The sequence below is a fragment of the Medicago truncatula genome, chromosome 1 (assembly GCF_003473485.1).
Source record: "Medicago truncatula cultivar Jemalong A17 chromosome 1, MtrunA17r5.0-ANR, whole genome shotgun sequence".
Lineage (NCBI taxonomy): Eukaryota > Viridiplantae > Streptophyta > Magnoliopsida > Fabales > Fabaceae > Medicago > Medicago truncatula.
In genome coordinates this window covers 13,227,030-13,249,007 of record NC_053042.1, presented here as the reverse complement: position 1 = coordinate 13,249,007, position 21,978 = coordinate 13,227,030, and the positions used below count along the sequence as shown (strand labels likewise).

The 21,978-nt window shown below is 32.1% G+C and overlaps 2 protein-coding genes across 2 annotated transcripts; both read left to right on the top strand.

Annotated features, from left to right (window-relative positions):
* The first annotated feature begins 9,859 nt into the window (after window positions 1-9,859).
* On the top strand, window positions 9,860-11,401 carry LOC25482747 (alkane hydroxylase MAH1). The gene has a single exon (XM_013611340.2). It carries the CDS (start codon window positions 9,860-9,862, stop codon window positions 11,384-11,386), a length of 1,527 nt encoding a protein of 508 aa, XP_013466794.1. The 3' UTR covers window positions 11,387-11,401.
* Window positions 11,402-15,323: 3,922 nt separating this feature from the next.
* On the top strand, window positions 15,324-21,383 carry LOC25482745 (diacylglycerol O-acyltransferase 2D). The gene is made up of 9 exons (XM_013611338.3): window positions 15,324-15,482; window positions 15,586-15,660; window positions 15,778-15,866; window positions 16,022-16,125; window positions 16,248-16,403; window positions 17,059-17,145; window positions 19,304-19,401; window positions 20,855-20,942; window positions 21,136-21,383. The coding sequence occupies exons 1-9, from the start codon at window positions 15,337-15,339 to the stop codon at window positions 21,235-21,237; spliced, it is 945 nt and encodes a 314-aa protein (XP_013466792.1). The 5' UTR covers window positions 15,324-15,336; the 3' UTR covers window positions 21,238-21,383.
* The last annotated feature ends 595 nt before the right edge of the window (window positions 21,384-21,978 follow it).

The following is a 21,978-nucleotide window of genomic DNA, read 5'->3' as shown; positions in this document are numbered from 1 at the left end:
TTATATTAATGCCATGCATCTAACAATGTCAAGTGATTACGTTTCTCCACGCAGTTAATGCTATATAAGTGCAAAGCATGTACACATTTTATAAGCATGCATGAAAGACACATGTAATTTATAAACATACACTTTAGTGTTGTGAATTCGTTGAGAAAACACACCAATAATAAACTTGATGTGTGGAGCAAGGGATAGTCAAACAACCAAAACAAAGTGTATGGAACAATTATAAACACAAGCCAAAAGTAGAAAACAGCGAGAGAGAAAGGAAGAGAGAACAAAAGAATTTGTTGACGCAGTTCGGTCCAAATTGACCTAGTCTGGGGGAGAGAGCAGCCCTCCGTTCCACTATAATGATGAGTAAATTTACAAAAGAGAAAAATATCAATGGGTTACAAGAATAAGTCTCCCGCCTAATTCTACCCAAAGTCCCAATCTCTTCCCGTAACCAAGAGACTCAATCATAATAGTGTTTCCCAAGGTGAATCAACCCTCAAACCCTAGTGTTTGTTCCAAAGAGACAAACTCTATACAAACCCTAGTTTTGTTGTTGCCTTTCTAAACCCTTGTTTCAGCCCCCTCTATCTCAAAATTTACTCTGATACAAGGTCTATATTTATAGTAAAAGTATCGCTTAAAATTTGGAACAAATCTGCACCCAAAAATACGTTTTTGTTATTTGCTGCCAACACACCATCGTGCCACGTTGCAATCCCATCATGCCACGAAAAATCCAGTGACTTGCCTCAAAACTGAAACCTCCAATCGTGCCACGTTGCCCAACCATCGTGCCACGATTTTTGCATAACCTGATTTTAACTCTCGCATTTAGTAATCTACAATGTCAATAATTCAGTGTATTGGAGGATTTCTAGCAATCCTAATCTTGCTATACATCCACTATTGGAGATGCAATAGAGATGAAATTGTACCAATCAATTGGCCAATAATTGGTATGCTACCGACGATTTTGCGTCCCCTGTCCAATTTCCATGATTATACAACCTTAGTTTTGAAACATCATGGAGGAATGTTTCGATTTGAGTGAGCCTGGTTCACAAACACAAGCTTTATCGGTACCAGTGATCCAATGAATGTTAATCACATTGCGAGCAAGAATTTTGGCAATTACGGAAGGGGCCCCAACTTCCAAGATATTTTTTATTTTTTTGGAGGTAGTATTTTAAATTCTAATTCCGACGTATGAAAACAACAGAGGACAATGTTTAATTCATTTCTCAAAAGAAAAATCTTCATGACAGTTTCTTGTATGAAAGTATTACATTTTCGAAGCAAGAGCAAAGCAAGTGCAGCAGCAGTGAAGAGATGGATGACTTCGTAAAAGCACTAATGAAGGAAGGATTTGGAAAGGGGGAAATGGATGAGAAGTATCTTAGAGACAATGCGATCACTCTCTTTTTAGCAGGAAATGGCCCAGTTCGTTCAGGTCTCATTTGGTTTTTCTGGCTTGTTTCAACTCATCTTATTGTGGAAGCTAAAATTATTCAAGAAATAAAAGATTACTTGCCCACAGAAGAGGAGAATCAGAAGAGGTTAAGGTTACACTAAGGTTATTAGACTAAGGTTACACGCAACTAAGGTTCCCTCCAACCATCAAATTTCATTTGCTGATCACACTAAGGTTACACGCAACACTAAAAGGTTAAGGGTCGGTATTCCTAATGGGTCCAATAGGCCAACGTACAAAATATTAGAGTGAGGCCTTACTCTCTTAGAGGTTATTAAAACATAAAAGAATTGGGATTCCTAAATTGTAATTTAAAGGTTCCAACTTCTCTATGAATCTAAGAAGTTCGTCGCATACTCTATAACACCCCGTTTTCCCAACTTAAAAATTTCATAATAAATATCAGAGTATTCAACACATAACGGAATGCTACACTTCTTAAAAATAATAAATGAGATAATTAACTAATTATCTTTCCAAAAATCATCAACATATTAATTCAAACTTTGCAGCGGATTAAATTCATTAGCATAAATAAGTCTTTGGCACGTAAGCCTTATTAAAAACATAAACAATACATAAAGGAATAGAAAATAGCCACAAAAGATCCCATCCCGTTACGTATCAGAGCATCCTAAGACTCAGTGAGGAATAAGTCACTCACGACAGCAACACCAGCAACCTACTAACGATCACCTGCAAGTTACTCATACGAAGAGCAACATTTCCAAGCAGAAGGGGTGAGATTTCGACAAAACAATAATATTAAGCATATAATTCAACAATTATATTTAACAACATGAAAACATCATAATATTCATCATAGATAATAATATATCATATATCACATCATTAATAGTTCATATAAAGAATCACAGCTTAAACAACTTGACAACTTAACATCTTTGACTCGACAAATGCGACTCCAACTCGACTATGCAACTTAGACCTCTTATATGCATGTGGTACCAATACAGAGCATCAAGCCCCCATCGCTATTTGAGTATTATTATACTTCCAGAGCATCAAGCCCCAATCGCTATTTGAGTATTATTATACTTCCGGAGCATCAAGCCCCAATCGCTGAATGCTAATGCATGGACTCGACCTCTTAAACATCTTAATTCAACGACCTCTTAAATAGTCCAATAATTTGGAACATCATCATCTTAATCAACTTAGACCGACTCATGCAGCTTAGTTAAATAACAACAGCGACGCAACAGTATACAAAAACAACATGACATAATAATATCAAATGCAAGTCAATCAACGTCTCAATTATTCACAAATAATTCAATTAATGCATATACAATTATATCACAATATAACAACATCAAATCATCATAAATCAACTTCACAGATCATCGTTAAAATGACTCGACAATTACACATCACCCATTAACACATAATTATTTAAGCCAATTAAAATAGCTAAGTAAACTAGTCATCCTCAGTCAATTAAATTAAGATGTGTGGCCTTACAAACATGTTTCAAAGAGAATAACTTATTACATGATTATTTTGGATCTTCAAAAGTAGCACATATCTATAATCTATTTAGAAAAATATCACGTTCCCTATTCCTCTTTTCTATTTCAAAACTAGTGCCTAATATCATGCTTCAAGAATCTTTAATTGACGTTAATAAATCAAGCAACAGAAAGTACTCCTAATATTAGCGCATGAGTGACGGTTGTCATGATACACAGCTACGGCTGAAAAAGCTAAATTCATTAATCAATAATTGACGGATTCCTAAACGAAATTGAAATCAAACAAAATTCGATGCATACTCTTTGAAATATTCCAGGTAACTAACCATGTAAATAATCATGACATATACTCTTAATTAAAAACTTGATTTTTAACAACTACAAAGTTTAAACCTTTTTTCAAATTCTATTCTCTAAAACCAATCCTACACTTGTTAAATAAAATCATCAGAATTATATAGATTAATAGAATTGAATGCTAGTCTCACCCTTACCTTATAGAATGAAATCACAGCTCTCTAGGTGTTTCTCCCTTCCCTTGGCTTTTCTCCCTTTTCTCCAAAATTGGTAGGTTCTGTTTTTCTAAACTAGGTCTTTCCTACTTATAACTCCACCATCTATCTTATCTTATTTCTCTTTCTCCCCCCAAACTTTCTAAAATCTCATAACAACCCCTAAACTCAATATTATTTTATTTTCAAATCTTATTCTATTAAATAATATAATAAGTCACTTAATAAATCATATAACTATATAAATATATTTTAAACTCTTCTTAATAAATTTTAGACTCAATTAAATAATTAAATAAATCAAATAATTCAAAAAGGGCGTTACATACTCTCTCTTACCTTGGTATTTCTACAAACGGGCAACCTTGTCTCATCTACCTTACCAAGGGGACAAAAATAAAATTGAATATGCGACGTTTGAAAAATAATATTTGCTTTAGTTATACGATCAGGCATTAGCCCTAGGAATGTCACTCCCAAGGTCCAACGAGAGCATTAAGATTTCTGCATAAGAAAATTAAATAGAAATCATAACATAACTTAATAAAAGACTTGAATTAAAAAAAATCCAACAGAACAATATAGGATTATCTTAGAACCCTATCCAATTTGGGCTTACTTACTCATAGTAACTAAAGATAAAATTATAAATGAATAAGACATACACTAGAGACTAAGGTAGAGGAGAGAGTCCTCCCTTGAAGCTCCTAGTTCTTACCTTCCTTTTGAACCGCTTCGTTCTAAGTAAATAATTATGAATGAAATGAGTTGTTTTTATCGGTTGATTTTCCAATGGGTTTGGGCTGAAAATCTAGTCTTTTTCCTCAACCTCGCATGAAAAAACAACAAAATGTTGTTATTTCTCGGAGACCATGGGCCTTGCGCGTGGCCTCGCACTTCTCGTGCGTGGGCAAAAAAATAATGCTTTTTAAATGCTGTTTTGCACACCTGAAGCATGAAGTAGCATGTCAGAGGGGTGTTGTGTTTTGCCTAATTGTGTTTAGGTTTAAATATGTAAATCTTCCCTGTAAGTTTGTGTGTTTTTGGTTTTCGTCCCTGTATCTCTTTTTGTTCTAAAACAGACCCTGTAAGTTATAAATGTTTTGCTTTTATTCCCTGCCGTCATCATCCGTTACAAAAACGCTTATGTGTCTAACGGCAGCTGATGTGGCGATGTGTGATATGGCAAGTGAGGCTTATGTATCGTTCCAGATAATGTTATAGGGACCAAAACCAAAAACGAAAATTTACAGAGGGACAAAATTCAGAAACATACTTTACAAAATTTTAAATTAAAAACTTTCTTTTTCTTTCTTCATCTTCTTCCTTACTTTCTTCATCATCTTCAACCTCATCTTTATCAACATTCATCAATCTTTATCAAACCTAGAAAACATAAATTAGGCATTCAAACTCTTTAATTAAAATCTCATTTTCTATTTCCTCTTATTAAACTCTTCTTTTAAACTCTTCTTATTTAAACATATTATTTCTTAATTCTCAATTCTACCCCCTTTTTTCAATTGCATATCCAAGGATACAACATAATAAAACAAAGGGAGTGAAAACAAAACTTCAATGAAGAAAAATATGATGAATGTTGAGAAGAACCCCAAAACCCAAACATTCTTCTTCTAATTTAAATTTAAATTTCGTTAATGTGAACTAGAACACATGCCCATAACAAACAAACCTACGACTATGATAGGGTTTTTTATGGCTGGAAGAACTTTGCAATGTTTCAAACTAGCATCTTTTGGAAAATTGTGCCTCTAAAATTTGCTAGAAAAAATGTGTTGTTCGAATGAATAAAATGCAACTGGTGTGTGGTCTAATGGGATGTTGTTGTTGTTGTGTGGTTCAATGTGCAATTTTGAATGTTTCTGGAGAATTTAATTAAAGTTATGCGTTGTTGTTGTTTGAAAATTTATGGGTAGAATTATTTTTGGGTGATGATGAATTGATGAATTGATAGAAGGAAATAGAAGAAGAACTAACATAAGGATCCATAAAGTGTTCATTATACTATACAATATATGTAAAGAAAAGAGATGCAATTTGGGGGTAGATTAGGAGATTTTAAGGTTTCCGTGTGATTTAGATTTGGAATTGGGAATACATTGAATATGGTGAAGGAGAAGATTTTGATGGAAATAGAATATGAGATTTTGATTAAGAGTTTAAAATGTGTAATGTATGTTTTATGGGTTTGATGAACGTCAATGAAGGTGAAGTTGAAGATAATGAAGAAGAGGAAGGAGAGGAAGGAGAAGATGAAGAAAGGAAAACAAAGTTTTTAATTTAAAATTTTGTTTAGTCGTGTTTTTGAATTTGGTCCCTCTATATATTTTCGGTTTTGGATTTGGTCCCTATAACCTTGCCATTGGACATCTAGAACGACACATAAGCCTCAGTTGCCATGTCACACGTTGCCACGTCAGCTGCCATTAGACACATAAACATTTTTGTAACAGATGGTGACGGCAGGGACCAAAAGCAAAACGTTTATATCTTACAGGGTCTATTTTAGAACAAAAAAAAGATACAAGGACGAAAATAAAAAACACGCGAATTTATAGGGACGATTTACATAATAATGATAATAATAATAAGGGTGGCTTGAAAATACTCAAGGTACCAAGTGTTATAACATGACCAATAGTCTATAAAGAATGCGCGCAAATTCGATCAAAAATGACATTCACATGAAACACTTAATATAGAGAGAGCAGTATAGTAGAAGAGGGGAATATATTTTGGCTAAAAGTCTCACCGATTATGCTATACAAAAAATAGGTGATGATTATGATGAGTATCTTCTCCATCAAACCTCAATGATTATCTTGTTCTTGAACTTTAGGGGTAAGCTAGCCCTATGTTGTAAATGGTCTAAAACAACTTTCTAAAACTAAAACTATTTTAAGCCTGAAAAGGAAAGGTTATATAAATTATGCACAATTTAAATAAAATAATAAGAAGCAGTAGCAACAGTTAAAGAAACTAATTGTTTCTGACATAAAATCTTAAACTTATCGGAAAAGGAAAATTCACAGAAATGTAAACTAATGAGTTGCTTTTCATTCAGTGCATGTTTTATGTCTTGAGCCTGGTTGATATGTCTATATTGTGCCTTTGAAATTCTTCAAACCAAGTTCATATTCTTCTGCTCTTCATCCCCATGTAGTAGTCCTCCACATGCTTCAATTCATATTCAAAGAAATGTAAAATTATCTTTTGCATATTGGTTTACTTTTACTATACGCGTACCACGCCTTATGAGTTAGAGGTTGTGGAAAGAAAACATTTTATGAGTTATAATTTTACGATACTATTTACAACTTCTCAAAATTATAAATATAACACTTTTTTATTGTCACAAGTGATACAAAAAGTTTTACAATAAGATAACATTTGTTACACTTTTTTATTGTTACTGATAGTATTATAAAATATAACTATAAAACACTTTAGTAACACGGGTTTTACCTAACAATGGTTCAAGTGGTACTAAATTTAATTAGTAACATTTTTCTTAATTTAATTACAATTTTCAAAGTATTACTAAATATCATCATTGTAGTAGTGATCAACATGACTCTGTCTCCTCTGTTTCCTCGATTTTTTCTAGTATGAGAGCTTCTACCCGAGGGCGCATCCATGAAGCTAGTACAAATTCTTATGTGAACGCTTTTTAATATTTCTGGTATTTTAGTAATAAATAGGTAGTTAAATGTTAATCTAAATCATAAATCGTATTATCCTAAAATCTACAGAAATGAAAGTTATTATATTTAAGGGAACAAACTTTCCTAGGCTAATTCTTCTCAAACTACACTAGACCTAATTACCTAAAAAAAATCCTAAACTAAAAAGATCTAAACTTACCGAGATGTGCTAATTATAATCCTAAAGTTAAAGTTAATCCCAATCTTAATGTTAATCTTAAATTTATCGGTTGATCCTACCCTCACGCTAATAACAAATATTATTATTAACACAACTCCTAATAAGACTACTAAAATAATAAGAAAAATGCTAACAAGTGTCCTAAGGACATTGTTTAAGCATCTAAAAGTAACAACTTTTGAATTGGAAATTATATGATTATGACTTTAACGTATGTTTGCATTGGAAATTATGGGTTCCTTAAACAATGCCCCTAGGGCACTTGTTAGAAAGTCCATTTAATAAATAAAAGTAGTGAGTTAGTAATCTGGTTTGATTGCAGAATTTTAGTGTCGGCTATGATTCTTCGAATCTCCTCTATTTCCTTGTTGGATTAAAGACACGTCAACATTTAATTATAAGACAAGATTTCTATTTAAGTGATGAGCTTGTAGGACAATTTGTCCCTCCAATTGTCAAGTTTTACTTGCTGATCACTATAAGGGTATACAAAACACTAAAAGGTGCAGAGTCGCAATCATATAAGGTCCAGTAGACCAACATATGGAATATTTAAGTGGGGCCTTACTCTCTCAAAGAAAATTGAAACATAAAGAATTAGGATTTCTAAATTGTCATCTAAATGCTAAATTTTGTAAGTTAATCACATACTTTCTTTTACATTAGTTGTTCTGCAAAAGGGAAGCCTTATTTCATCTACCTTACTAAGGCAAAAATAATAAGGTTCAATATGTGACGTTTGAAAATATGTGGTTGTCATATTGCTAAGTTCAGGTACCAGCCCTATGCATGTCATGCACCCTAGGTCCAATTGGAAATTGTAACATAATTGAATGAATAAGCAGTACTTAGAAGATTCAACCAATAAACGGAGGTTCATTTTAGAACCCTACCTAGGAATTAGTTACTCAAGGTAACTAAAACCAAAAGGACAAAAGAATAAAACATACCATATAGATTAAGGTTGAGGAGAGGATCCTCCCTTAAAGCTCCTATTTCTTGCCTACTTCTTGAACCGCTTTGTTGTGAATGAATAATGAATAATTATAGATGAGAGGAGTTTTATTTACAGGTTGATTTCCAAGTAGGTTTTTTCCTCAAACCCGCACGAGAAAAACATCATAAAGTTGTTGTTTTACGGGGGTGCACGTGCCTCATGCGTGGCATGGCGTGCCTCGCTCGTGGGCACAAATGAAGTTCTTTTTCAATATTGTTTCGCACATCTGAGGCGCATAGCAGCACACCTAGGGTATGCAGTGCTTTTGAAAATGAACTAAGAATTAAGTTAAATATTATTATTTTATAAAATTTCTCAAAAAAAAAACTAAGAATGAAATAAAATAACACTAACTACCTTTTTGGTTGTTCATAAAATCATTTATAACATTTTTTTGAATTTATTGTGCATATATTATGGTTGAATACATAAAAATTATTTATAAATTAAAAACATTGATTAAATTTTTTTATTTAACAACTTAAATCTTATTTAATCAAATAGGAAAGTTTCCCAAGAAAAAAAGTTTTATTTTATGTTTTTTTATTAATTTGAAAAGAAAAGTGAAAAGAAAATTATAAGTGATTTTAAGAGCAACAAAAAGGTAGTTAGTGCTATTTTAATTCATTCTTAGTTGTCATTAAAAAAATGTTTTTATAAAAAAGTGCTTTTAAGCTAAGTGATTTTAAAAAAAATTCTCAAAAATGAAGGATTTAAATTGGTTTCTTTTTCAACGCCATCATAGAATCTTCCTACTAATATTCCAGAGACCAATAATATTATCTGGCATAAATCGGTATAATTCCTACAACAAACAATTTGGTAAGGTGACATCTCAACAGTTAATTTGGCTCTCAACCGTTATGAAAAGAAAGAAATTCAAGAATTTTCAAACAAGAAACATTGCAACATTTACTTAACAAAATTAAGTTACAACCTTTTTAATTTTTTTTTTTTGCTCAAAAAAAAAAAAAAACCTTTTTAGTTTTTAAAAGTGAAATATGCTATATTTACTTTTGACTATCATTTTTTATGGCTTGATCATCTAATAAAAACCTTATAATATTCTTAAGCTATTAATTTTTTTTTTGGTACTTTAAATCAATTTTTTGTCCTTAAAAAATAAACATATTTTCTGTAGTATTTAAGATATTCAACCAAACCACTTATCTTCACTGCTGTTCCATAGTATTTAAGAAAATTTCGAGCCATTAACAGGAGGCATGGCACATCTTATCTTCACAATGTTCAATAGTCTCTAATCTTTTAATTTCTCTTTCGCTATTTATCTTATCTTGATATAACTTTGCATTGGATTTTTCAACTAACAACTTATATTAATGCTATGCGCCTAAGAATGTCAAGTGGTTACTTTTCTTCACGCACTAAAGGCTATATAAGTGTAAAGCATGTACACATTTTATAAGCATGCATGAAAAACACATGCAATTTGAAAACACACTTTAGTAAATCTACAATGTCAATAATTCAGTGTATTGGAGGATTACTAGCCATTCTAATCTTCCTATACATCTACTACTGGAGACGCAATAGATATGGAAGTTTACCAATTAATTTGCCAATAATTGGTATGCTACCGTCGCTTTTGCGTCACTTATTCAAATTCCATGATTATCTAACCTTAATTTTGAAACGTAATGGAGGAACATTTCGATTTGAAGGAGCCTGGTTCACAAACACAAGCTTTATCGTTACAAGTGATCCATTGAATGTTGACCACATTGCAGGCAAGAATTTTGGCAACTACGGAAGGGGGTCCAACTTCAAAGAAATTTTTGATTTTTTTGGAGATGGTATTTTAAATTCTAATTCCAACGTATGGAAACAACAGAGGACAATGTTTCATTCATTTCTCAAAAGGAAAACCTTCAAGAACTTCTTCCAACAAACTATGAAGAAAAAGCTGGAGAACTACCTACTACCATTTCTTGATGATGTATCTGAAATAGGTGCTCAGCTGGACCTGGAGGATGCCTTGAGTAGGTTCACTTTTGATAGCATCTGCACTATTGCATTTGGATTTGATCCTAATTGCCTTCCAAACAAGTTTAATGAGCTAACAGAAATTGCTTATCAAAAAGCTCTTACAGTGATAGATGAGGTGATAATGTACCGGCACTTCATTCCAAGTTTTCTATGGAAGCTACAAAAATGGCTCCATGTTGGTCAAGAAAAGAAGTTAAGGGAAGCCGAAGAAAATCTTGACCGATTCTTATATGAAAGTATAACATTTTCCAAACAAGAGCAAAGGAAGTACAACGGTAGTGAAGAAATGGACGAATGTTATTTTGTCCGGGAAAAAGCTCGGACGAAGGAAGGATATGGAAAGGAAGAAATGAGTGGGAAGTTTCTTAGAGACGATACACTCTCTCTCTTCTTAGCAGGAAGTGGTCCAGCTAGTTCAGGTCTAAGTTGGTTTTTTTGGCTTGTTTCCACTCATCCTATTGTGGAAGCCAAAATAATTCAAGAAATCAAAGATAACTGTCCTACACAAGAGGAGAATCAGATTCCTTCGAGAGATGAGTATCTTGATAAGCTAGTGTACCTTCATGGAGCTATATGTGAAGCCTTGAGACTTTATCCTCCTGTACCTTTTGAGCATATATGTGCAATCAAATCCGATATACTACCTAGTGGAGAGCGTGTTAGTCCAAATACAAGGTTATTGTACTCTTTGTACGCTATGGGAAGGATGGAACAAATATGGGGAGAAGACTGCATGGAATTTAAGCCTGAGAGATGGGTATCAGAGACAGGACACATTATACATGTACCATCTTACAAGTTCATAGCTTTCAATACAGGTCCTAGAAGTTGTTTGGGTAAAGATCTTAGTTTCATTCAAATGAAGATGGTCGCAGCTGCTTTGTTACAGAATTTTCACATAAAGATAGTGGAAGGTCACCCTGTAACCCCAAAGATTTCTTTTGTTCTTCACATGAAATATGGTTTAAAGGTTAAAGTCACTAAAAGATGCATTTGAATGAACTCTCTTCTAGCGATCGGTGATGGATGTTGTCTCCTATTCCCATTTGTTATTGTTTCTTTGTGTCTTTGTCATTGTTATGGTCTGGTTATGTTTTTCTCTATTTTAAAAACTATGTGTCAATGTAATAAATTACTTTTATCAAATTGGTGTTATATTTTGAAGTTATGTGAGATGACCTCTCCAAGCAATAATAATACATCATATCATATATTTTAAAAACTTGTTTTGTGCAATTGATTAGTGTAATCAATTATTATCATAATTAAAATCAAGTTCTTCTATATAAAAAATGCGGGGTTCATTTGAACACAAAATTCAACAATTTATGTATGATCTGAATTCGGGGTGGACCCACTGTATGACTGAGTGTGGTTATCGCCACACCAGATTATTATCCAATTTTTTATCTTTCATATACTAGAATTAAATAATGCATTATGTATAATAAATTTTGGATGACATTCATGTTTGGTTACTTGGCCTAGCGGTAAACGCTACATTTACATCTGGCATTTCTTGGGTTCAGCACTCGTTGCTCTCGTTTTCAACATTTATTGTGGTTATTCTGTCACTAATTCTCTTTCTTAATATATAAATTTTCTTCGAAATTTTAGCCACACCAATATCGAAAGTTTGGGTCTGTCCCTGTCTAGGTGGACCAAGTCAATGAGTAATCGACAAAGTTTTCATGCGATGTAGTTTCTGATGCGTTGAAAGTAGAAATCTGATGAGGTGGAGGTAGTTCTCCAGTGAGGGGTAAGGCAATGAAAACACGTTAGAACTTTGACACTATAGTAAGTGTGAGAAATGGGGAAGGAATGTGTGTGATGGGGATGGAATGTGTGTGATTGGTGTCTCCGTGAATACACCACGTATTTTAAGGTGGTTTGACTAAGTGCATGTATACATTGTCCAAGTAATAGTATAAAAATATCAAGGCAAATTCTACAGTACACCCACTGTATTTGAGTGTACCGGTACACTTACTCTTTAAATTCATAGTTAAATGAGTTGTTTTTTTGAAAAAAAAATATTATTTTTTATCATTTATAATTATAATAACTAAATCTTATTCATCAAAAGTGTCAACGAAATAATTATTTATTTTTTAAAATTTTGATCACTTATAATTGAGAACATTCATAAAAAAATTAGTATGATTCTTATAAACAATTAAATGATGTTTTTTCTTATGAAATGTTGTTCTATAAAATATAAATATTGACAAATAACTATTTACTACATAAAAAATGATCGTTCATTTATAAAATTAAGAAACAGGAGTACCGGTACACCTCATTTTCTGAGTGTACAGTAGAAGTTCCCAAATATCAATCCCACATGGGGAGCTATAGCTAATAGAAAATTTCGCCAAGTGTATCAAATGATTCACAAGTAATAAATAAGATCATCTTCACATGGATTGTCGTTGCAACTCAGCAACTAGTGTTTCTTATTAGAACAGAAAATAAAAACAACTAAAATAAATAAATGTAGTAAATTTGGGGGGAGTTTTCAAGTTTTATTTGATTGCGTAAAACATAAGTAAATTAGTAATCTGGTTTGATTGTAGAATTTTAGCAGCTACTAGAATTCTTCGAATCCCCTATATTTTTATGTTGGATTAAAGACACATCAACATTCACTTATAAGACAAGGGTACTATTTAAGTGATAAGTTCGTGGGGGAGTATGTTTCTCTAGGTGTCAAGTTTCACCTGCCGCTCACATTAAAGTTACACGTAACACTAAAAGTCCAATGGCCAACATATGAAATATTATAGTGGGGCCTTACCCTCTCAGAGGTTATTGAAACATAAAAGAATTGAGATTCCTATGAATCTTAGAAGTTCATCACATACTCTCTCTTACCTTAATAGTTCTACAAGCAGGCAGCTGTTTACCGTCATCAAATTCATAGGTTGCATTATGAACAAAACGAGACCATATGACATCTTTTGATAGAAAAAGGTTTAAAAAAAAAAAAAAAAAAACTCAGTAAATGCAATATAAAAGACTAAAAGTTAAAAGTGCAGAAACTTAAATTAAAGAAAAGAAAAATTGCTATGTATTAAAAATAAAGGTGGTTCGACAAATCCTTTACATACATTATGTATAACTATTTTCTCTCGCGCCGGTATTTCGAGTGTTGTAGAATTTCTATAAGTGATTTGCGACATGTTTTTCCTATGAAAAACTACTATTTATACATAGCAAAATAACTGGAAAAAGCCTAACTCCACGATCAGCACTTCTTCCATTTAGACAACCGCTTGTCTCCCACGTTTCTATTGAGAAAACCGCCTCTCTTTAAAATTCAAAATCTTCCCGCCATGAAGATTAGCAACAATTAAAGCAAGTAATTATTTCTAACAGAAAATCTTAAACTTATTGAAAAAGGAAATTGCAAAGAAAAGTAACCTAATGAGTTTTCTTCCATTTAGTAGATTTTTACGTCTCAATCCTGACTGATATGTCTATGTTTTTCCTTTGAACCACTTCAAAGCAAGTTCACATCCTCCTTCAACTCTCATCTCCATGTAGTAGTCCTCCACAGACTTCAATTTATGTTGGTTCACTTTTGCATACCATCTGCTCTGTTCCGAATTGTTTACAAGACTACTCTTGCAGACATGTGTTACTAATCAAACACTTAATATAGTGTTTAATTATCATCATCTGTGTTTTCAATCATAACTATAAATAAACAAAACATAACTATGATTAAACAATAACTAATGCAACAACATCAATTTCATAATTAATGAAAACTAAAAAAAACCCAAAAAGATAGACAGTAGCTGCGTTATTTTAACTATTCAGTAGTTAAATACTGAAATCCCATCAGCAGTTAACTACTGATGAGCCCATACATCGGCAGCAAAGTGTCGATACATGCATGTTGGCATTACCTTTTTCACGTCAAAAGTGTGTTGAAACCTTCTAGGATTGTTGTTTCAATGATTTTGGACAAAGATTGTGGAAAAAAATTGATTTGGGGGTTTAGATTGAAGAGGAAAAAAAAGGTTATGATAAAGTAGTGAGTAGAAATAGGTTGTTCTAATCAACAATATCAATACGTATTGACAGTTAACTACCGAGAATTTAAAACCGACAACAATTAACTGCTGATTAATCTATGCAGCGGCAGTTAACTGTGGATGTCGTTAAATGTGTAATTTTCATGTGTTTCTTAACATATAATGAAGTGTGAACATTAATTTTCATCTTTTCCATTAGTGTTTTGGACCACGAGCTTCACAAGGGCTATCTATAGCTGCATCTAGACCGAAACGTGTCCCAAATCTAAGGAGATTTTACTAAATATTAATTAATTAAACAATAATTTCTCTTTGATCGAAATATAAGAAAAAAAAATAGAGTATGAGAAAAGTTTGATGTATTTGATCAACTTTTCACACTTGAGTAATTACAAGATAATTATTAAGTTTTATTCCCATCTTTAGGTTGATATTTCATTTTCAATCATCTCCTTATGAATAAAATTATGGAAAATGAAAAGTTATTTTATTTCTAAAAATACTTTATATTCAAAACTAATTTCTTAACTTTTTAACAAACACAGGAATTCATTTTTATAGCTTCTATATTTTAAAACTTTTTTAATTTCTTAACTTTTTAACCAACGTAGTAATTCATTTTTATTCCCACCTTTAATTTAATATTTTATTCTCTTCCATTTCCGTATGAATAAAATTATGGAAAATATTTTATTTTATTTCTGAAAATATGTTATATAAAAAAATTAACTTCTGAACTTTTTTAGAAACATAGGAATTCATTTTTATAACTTTTTAACAGATATAGGAAATTCATTTATTAAAATAATACATGGGAAAATAATACTCCCATCTTAAATAAAGCCGCACACACAAAAAAATAAAAATCATTCGTTTGTCATAACCAAGTGAACAAAACAAAATCATGGGAAAAGTGTTACAAAGAAACACTAAATCAAGTAACCGTTTAAAATCTGTTGTAGCATTAGCTTTGTGTTTCGGAGCAATTCATTTCAATATTGCTTTGATACTCTTTGCTCTCTTCTTCCTACCTCTCTCAAAAGCACTTTTGTACGTTTTCTTTCTTCTTTCTTTCTTTCTTTCTTTTTTTATATTTATTTTCTTCTCTTGTCTCAAATATTTTTTTATGGTGAAATTGCAATTTGCATGTCAGAGTTTTTGCTTTGCTCATAGTGTTTATGGTGCTTCCTGCGAATAAGAACAGTTATTTGGGTCGAAAAATATCCAGGTAATTGATTAATTTGTGATTTCTTTCCCTTAGCTTTATGATTTCACTATTTTAATTCAAAATTATCAATAAATAACAATTCACAAGCTTAGCATTTTCCTTTTATCTATATTTCAGATTCATAGGCAAACATGTTCGTAGTTATTTCCCTATCACGCTTCACTTAGACGACGATCCACAAGCTTTCCATCCAAACCAATCTTATGGTTTGTATTAACATAGAAAATAGTTTGTATTTTAGCAAGTTGCACCATTTAATTTGGTTGATAAAACCAATATTTTTCTTTTTAATATAGCTATAGTTTGTATCTTGTTGTTATTAAACCATTGATATAAAAATAACAGCATTTCCTTTATGCAGTTTTTGCCTATGAGCCACATTCAGTTTTTCCATTCGGCATATTTGCACTTCTTGATAACGTAGACTTCCCTATTCCAAATATAAGATTTCTTGTCAGCAGCTCAGTAAGAATTTTGCTTGTGACTTTTTTTTTTTTTTTTTTTTAAATTAATAATAATTAATGAAAGGTGGAAAGGATTATAAATTTATAATTTAATTGTTCTCATCTTGTTTTATGGATTAATAGGTTTTCTACATACCATTTTTGAGACAAGTATGGATATGGTTGGGTTTTACATCAGTGGATAAGAAGAATTTAATTTCCTTGTTGGAAGCTGGCAATAGTTGCATGTTAGTACCTGGTGGAAACCGTGAAACCCTTTTTATGGAGCATGGGTTCGAGGTACATGACAATATGACATTAATGGTGAAGTTTATCTTGCACAAGTGCTTGATTTTGTGGAGACCTGTGGTCCACAAAAAATATAAATATTCTTGCTACATGTATAAAGTTATTTTAACTATCGGTTCAATAAATTTTATTATTAAATTAAATTAAATATGATGATATTTATTGTACCAATGGCAGAAAATAGGCTTATCCATGATACAAGAGTAAATTATTTGTGCATGTTAGATAAATCTACTTGTTAATATTTCCCTTATTTAAATGTATTGTTAACAAATGTCTTTGGGATACTATTTAAAGATTTTTAATTAAAAAATTATTTTTTAAAAAAGAAAAAATACTTCAATTTTCAATTCGTTAAACCACATTTTCATAAAATATTACCAGTTTGTGAGAATGTGAGATATTATACGTTTCTAAAAAAATTGTGAGACATTGTATATGTTTATCTCTAATTATTTTTTATTTTTTATATAGTATGTTGAATATGGTCTTAATATTTCAGAGAGCAAAGTATGTATGTCCTCGTTCTTTATTCATTTGAAAAACGTATAAAAACAATTTAAAATTGAACACGTAAATCATACATGTTCAAAAGCAATAACACCATTGATTTTCTCCTAATAAGAAGTTGATATAATGTATATAGAATGTATTTCTCAAAGAAAGAAGAGGATTTGTTCGAATAGCAATGGAGATGGGTCACCCCCTTGTTCCAGTTTTCTGCTTTGGTCAGGTATATATTTTACATTCTTATACTAATCTCTTTATTTTTGTCATATCTAATTATTTTGTTATTATTATACATGCGTCTAATATATATTAAATCTAAAGATGAACCTGGCTATTTTAATATAATTTTTATAAAATATTACATTTAGTTTCAATTTTTTATTATTATAAAATTCATTTTTTTAACATTAAGAATCTCCCATATATATATTAAATCTAAAGATGGACCTGCCTCTTCGTTATGTAAATGATACTTTGTTCCTTGGCGAAACAACCATTAAGAATCTCTGAACTCTTAAGGCCATCCTTTGGTGTTTCGATCCTTTTCAGGATTACGTACATATGTTGTAAAGAGAGATCTCCAATTCACTATCAAAGAGTTGTTTACAAAAAGAAACCAAAACTTTATAAGAAATTAGCTTTGAACCATAATTCCTAACTTTTATCCTTTGTTGGGATTTCTTTACATGGCAAAGAGATTAAATGATTTTACAACCAATGGTGTTTGAATGGTGTTTCCAAATCCTATAATCTCTCCCAAAATCCTCAATCTTTAGTTTATTTATTCCTTAAAAGGTTCCCTCTTTTGGTCTCTATAGGTTTGCCTTTTTTGTCTCATAAACTGAAACCCCAAACCTGTGCTTTCTACTTATAGAACTATTTTAGCCCTTATACATAGCAAATAGGAAATATGAAGAAGAAAAAAAAAATACATATGTGTGTATCGCGCAGACCTTTTTTGTGCATCGTTCATGGGAAGGTACTTTGGACATCGTGTAAACTTTCAACAGTTACATGGCGCATAGTAAACAAATGACAACCTATGGGGATTTCAAGGCACAATTCAACAATTCTCCACCATATCGTTAGATCGATGGTGATGTCACTTTAGCAATCAACAACCGTGGAGTCTGACAAGATTTAACCTTTACTTCTTCAACCATGGGATGCCTTATGCCCTTTTGAAGGTCCCTCCACCCAATTACATAAGGATTTTGAGGTAGTTTGATAAGTTTTCACCACAACCTCTTAAGCCCCTGGATTATCAATTTCGTCCTTTTGAAAATATCCTTGCTTCCAATTACCCTTGTTCTTTAAGGTATAATTACAAGCTATACCATCTCCTTTTCACCCCCTAGAATTTTCTCTTCGTCCTGTTGCAAGATTTAATTTTCTCGTTACTAGAGCATCACATAAAAGGACTTCATAGTTGTACCATTATAGTGCATCCATTTTTCTTTACCTAGTCTTACTCTTGGAAAAATCCTCATTAAGCTTTGGTTGTATTCACCTTACGTTTTAAATGTGTATATCCACTGTGTCATTCATAAACAGTGTCAATGAACCTTAGTGGTATCTCCTTTGAGTTGCACGATGCCTCACTTAAATCGCCTTCCCATTTGTTCTTTACCCGTGGCGTGGTCCTTCTTGCATGGTATAAAATTGTTAGGTGGTTAGGGTTAGAATATGCGCCTCTGCAAGATTCATCCGATCATTTTAGCTTTTCCAGAGTCTTATGATCGGACGAAAAGCTATGTTAGGTTTGGCTTGAATTTGACACGTTCTTATGTGGGTCCATATGGAATCCCCACAATAATTCAATCTTCTATGGAAGGATAACCATCGGGGAGAATGGTGGACAAAACTAAATTCTCTACTTGAAAGTGGTTTCTTTGTACGAATCTTGGCCATATCCTTTTATTCAGGGGAGGTGGAACTTGTGCTCGATCAGATAAAGTGGTGTGAAAGGGAGTTTGATGTTTAGTCAACTTCGGTTGGATTACTGGAGGCTCTTGATCTCTCTTGTCGATGTTGTACCATTCCTCCTCTCATCTTCTAGGCGGACTAGTAGTATGTAGGGAGCGATGAATATTTGTAGTTGTCTTGGTGATAGGTGGTAGTATCGGTTTTTCTTGTGATTTCCCCCCTTCTTATTTATGGTGGTATGTTTCTGTTTTTGGCTTAATTTCTTTTTATTCTACTCTCGATTTTTCGGTGTTTCTTATACTCCTATATATATAGTAAAAAAAGTTGGTGTTGAATTTTAAGCGACTTTCAAAGACTGATATAGTTGGTCACATTATGCATTTTCTCACCCCTACCAATTGTCTTCTTTAAATAGATGATGTTGATTTGCATTTATTTTCCCTTTTTGGTCACAGACAAAAACTTATAAATGGTGGAAAGTTCCTGGTAAGTTAATTGAGAATATTGCGAGGTCTTTGAAAACGATTCAACTGATATTTTGGGGAGTACTCGGGTATGTCTTTCTTTTCTAAGTCAAATTGCTTCATTCTCATTTTTCTATATCATTACTTTTGTTTTCACATACTAACTGTAATGTAAATAATTTAAATAGATTCCTTTTCAAAGAAAATGATAGCATTGTCCCACGAATCAAGCGCCAATCTGAACAAAGAAATATATCAAGAGATAAAATAAATAGGTTTTCATAATTCATAGAAATTGACGAAAAGAGCGTTTTATATATATCGCGACAACAATTTCTCGAATGTAATACGAAAACTCTGTCACCGTTAGATTTCATGAATGGCTCCAAAAGAGAGTAACAATTGTTAGGTATCATAAACAGTAAATGTCAAGCCCTAACATTCGTCCGGTAAATGTTAGCTTCAAATTTCTCACCACATGAACAAATCTAAGAGAGTAACAATTGTATTTACAGGTCTTTGTTTCGAACAGAACTCAATATCATGTAACATGGAACCTTAATTTTCACAATTGGAATTCACTGAAAAATTGATGAGATAGTTAATGGATTGAGAGGGACACTACTAGAAAATGCAAAATTAGGGAGGGAGATTAGTGATGGAAAAGTTAAAATTCCTCACGAATTCCTGGGACGCAAAATTTAGTGACAGAATTAGAGAGGGATTTTGCATTTTCCCTCTCTAAATTTCCCTCACAAATTTTTGCTTTTTTAGTAGTGGGAGTTGAAAATGAACCAAGTTACCAATCAGTTTTTCCTAAGAAATAAGAAACAAGCTCACTTCTATCAAAATGCAAAAGGGACTCAGAGTGGTAAAGAAAAATCTCGAATTTAGTACTAAATTTGGAGGTGTTCCCTCTATTTATTTATTTTATGAATGTAAAATGTTAGTACGTTAATTGTTAAGGGTTAGTAGACCCTGAAATAAAGTGAGTTATCCATCCCAAGATATGTCCTCAAATAAAGAGTAGTATCTTTTGTGTATTACATTATATCAAGTCTCTCAAGGGAGTTATCCATTCCCAATATATGTCCTGTAAATAATTGAGCACAAAATATGTGAGAAAAATCAAATTGAATAAGAGTTTCATCATATACCTTAAGAAAATGTGTAGCAAAATTTATGCAGAGAGAAATCAATTGAGGACCATGAAATAGGTTACATTAAATAAATTTTTACTAGGGACTGAGGCATAGGAAACTTCAAAAATGGAAGCAAAACAAACTATATGTTTTCTATACCTTAGGAACATAGTCTTTGCAGCAAACTCCAAAATGAACAATTTCACATGACGAGAAATTTTCAGTTTCCATATACTAAAACGAAGTTTGATGGATGATTAAAAATTTCAAATATATGTTTATTTGATATATTTTAGAGACCTGTCATTTTTTATTTGACATATCAGCAGCCTCTCGAATTTTTTTTGTATCATATGTATATTTGATGGTAATGCACCCTATATCTGTTCTCCTCTTATAGATCTCCTATACCATTCAAGAATCCATTGTATGTCGCGGTGGGTAGACCAATTCAGGTTGAGAAAATTTTGGAACCAACAAGAGAGCAGGTATATATTTACATAATGCTCAGGTATATATATACATAAGCTTGCTAACTTGCATCTTAGTGTTCCCAGGCGCCAGCCTCCATATTAATATTCACAAAGATTATTATGAAAATGTATTTTTTTCTTATTTAAAAGAGTTCAGGGGTTTTGAAGTCATGCTCATATAAACTTGTTTTTTCTTCTATACATTTAGGTTGCCAAAGTACACAGTGAGTTTCTTGAAGCACTTCAAGATCTTTTTGAACGACACAAGACTCAAGCTGGATATACAAACCTTAAGTTGAAATTTGTTTGAAGAAACCATGATTTATCCCATATATTTTAGTTGGTTTATGTTTTTTATTTTTTGAAGGATGTTGGTTCATGTATTTATTTAGTATTATGGATATGGGAAGAAGCATTTGTAGATTCTATAGCTGCAAGTCAATGGGTTAGGTTTACAGACACAAACAATATTGAATTTTAGTGTTACTCCATCAGCTAATTGAGTGAGATATCGAACGTTAGAGGATGGAATCAGATCTCCCGTTATCAATTGATCTTTTGGTTTAGGGAGTGCGAAACATAGACTTCATATTTGAGGAACATAGGTAGAGGCATTTGTAGATGCTAACTATGATACATCAGGCTAGGTTTACAATCACACACACTATTAAATTGTAATGATTTTCCATAATAATGGAATAAATCTTCTTTTATCTAAAAGACATCAAGATGTAAGAAAGGTGATAGGTTATTGTATAACTAAATGGGGGGAGTTTATATTAATCGACCAAGGAAAGACATTATAGACTAAGTAAAAAATCTTAATGCTAGCATAGCTTGTCAATTGATAGCTTCACAAAGTCTCGTATACAAAAAACCATCTTTTCGTACTTAAAACTATAATAATTGTTGAAAGACATCAATATTGCATGAGTCCCTATGGATACTTGTTACACACAAAATTCAAAATGTATGTTCGAATAAAGAACAATTCAAGTGAAGGAGCATTTTAAGGGACATTATCAAAAGGTGTGCCCTAATATCATGAAAA

Bases quoted from the DNA above. Each gene is read 5' to 3' on its own strand.
- LOC25482747 (XM_013611340.2), top strand. From the start codon at position 9,860: ATGTCAATAATTCAGTGTATTGGAGGATTACTAGCCATTCTAATCTTC.
- LOC25482745 (XM_013611338.3), top strand. From the start codon at position 15,337: ATGGGAAAAGTGTTACAAAGAAACACTAAATCAAGTAACCGTTTAAAA. The intron at 15,483-15,585 runs GTACGTTTTCTT...TTTGCATGTCAG, and splicing joins CCTCTCTCAAAAGCACTTTT to AGTTTTTGCTTTGCTCATAG. The intron at 16,404-17,058 runs GTACATGACAAT...TAATGTATATAG, and splicing joins TTATGGAGCATGGGTTCGAG to AATGTATTTCTCAAAGAAAG.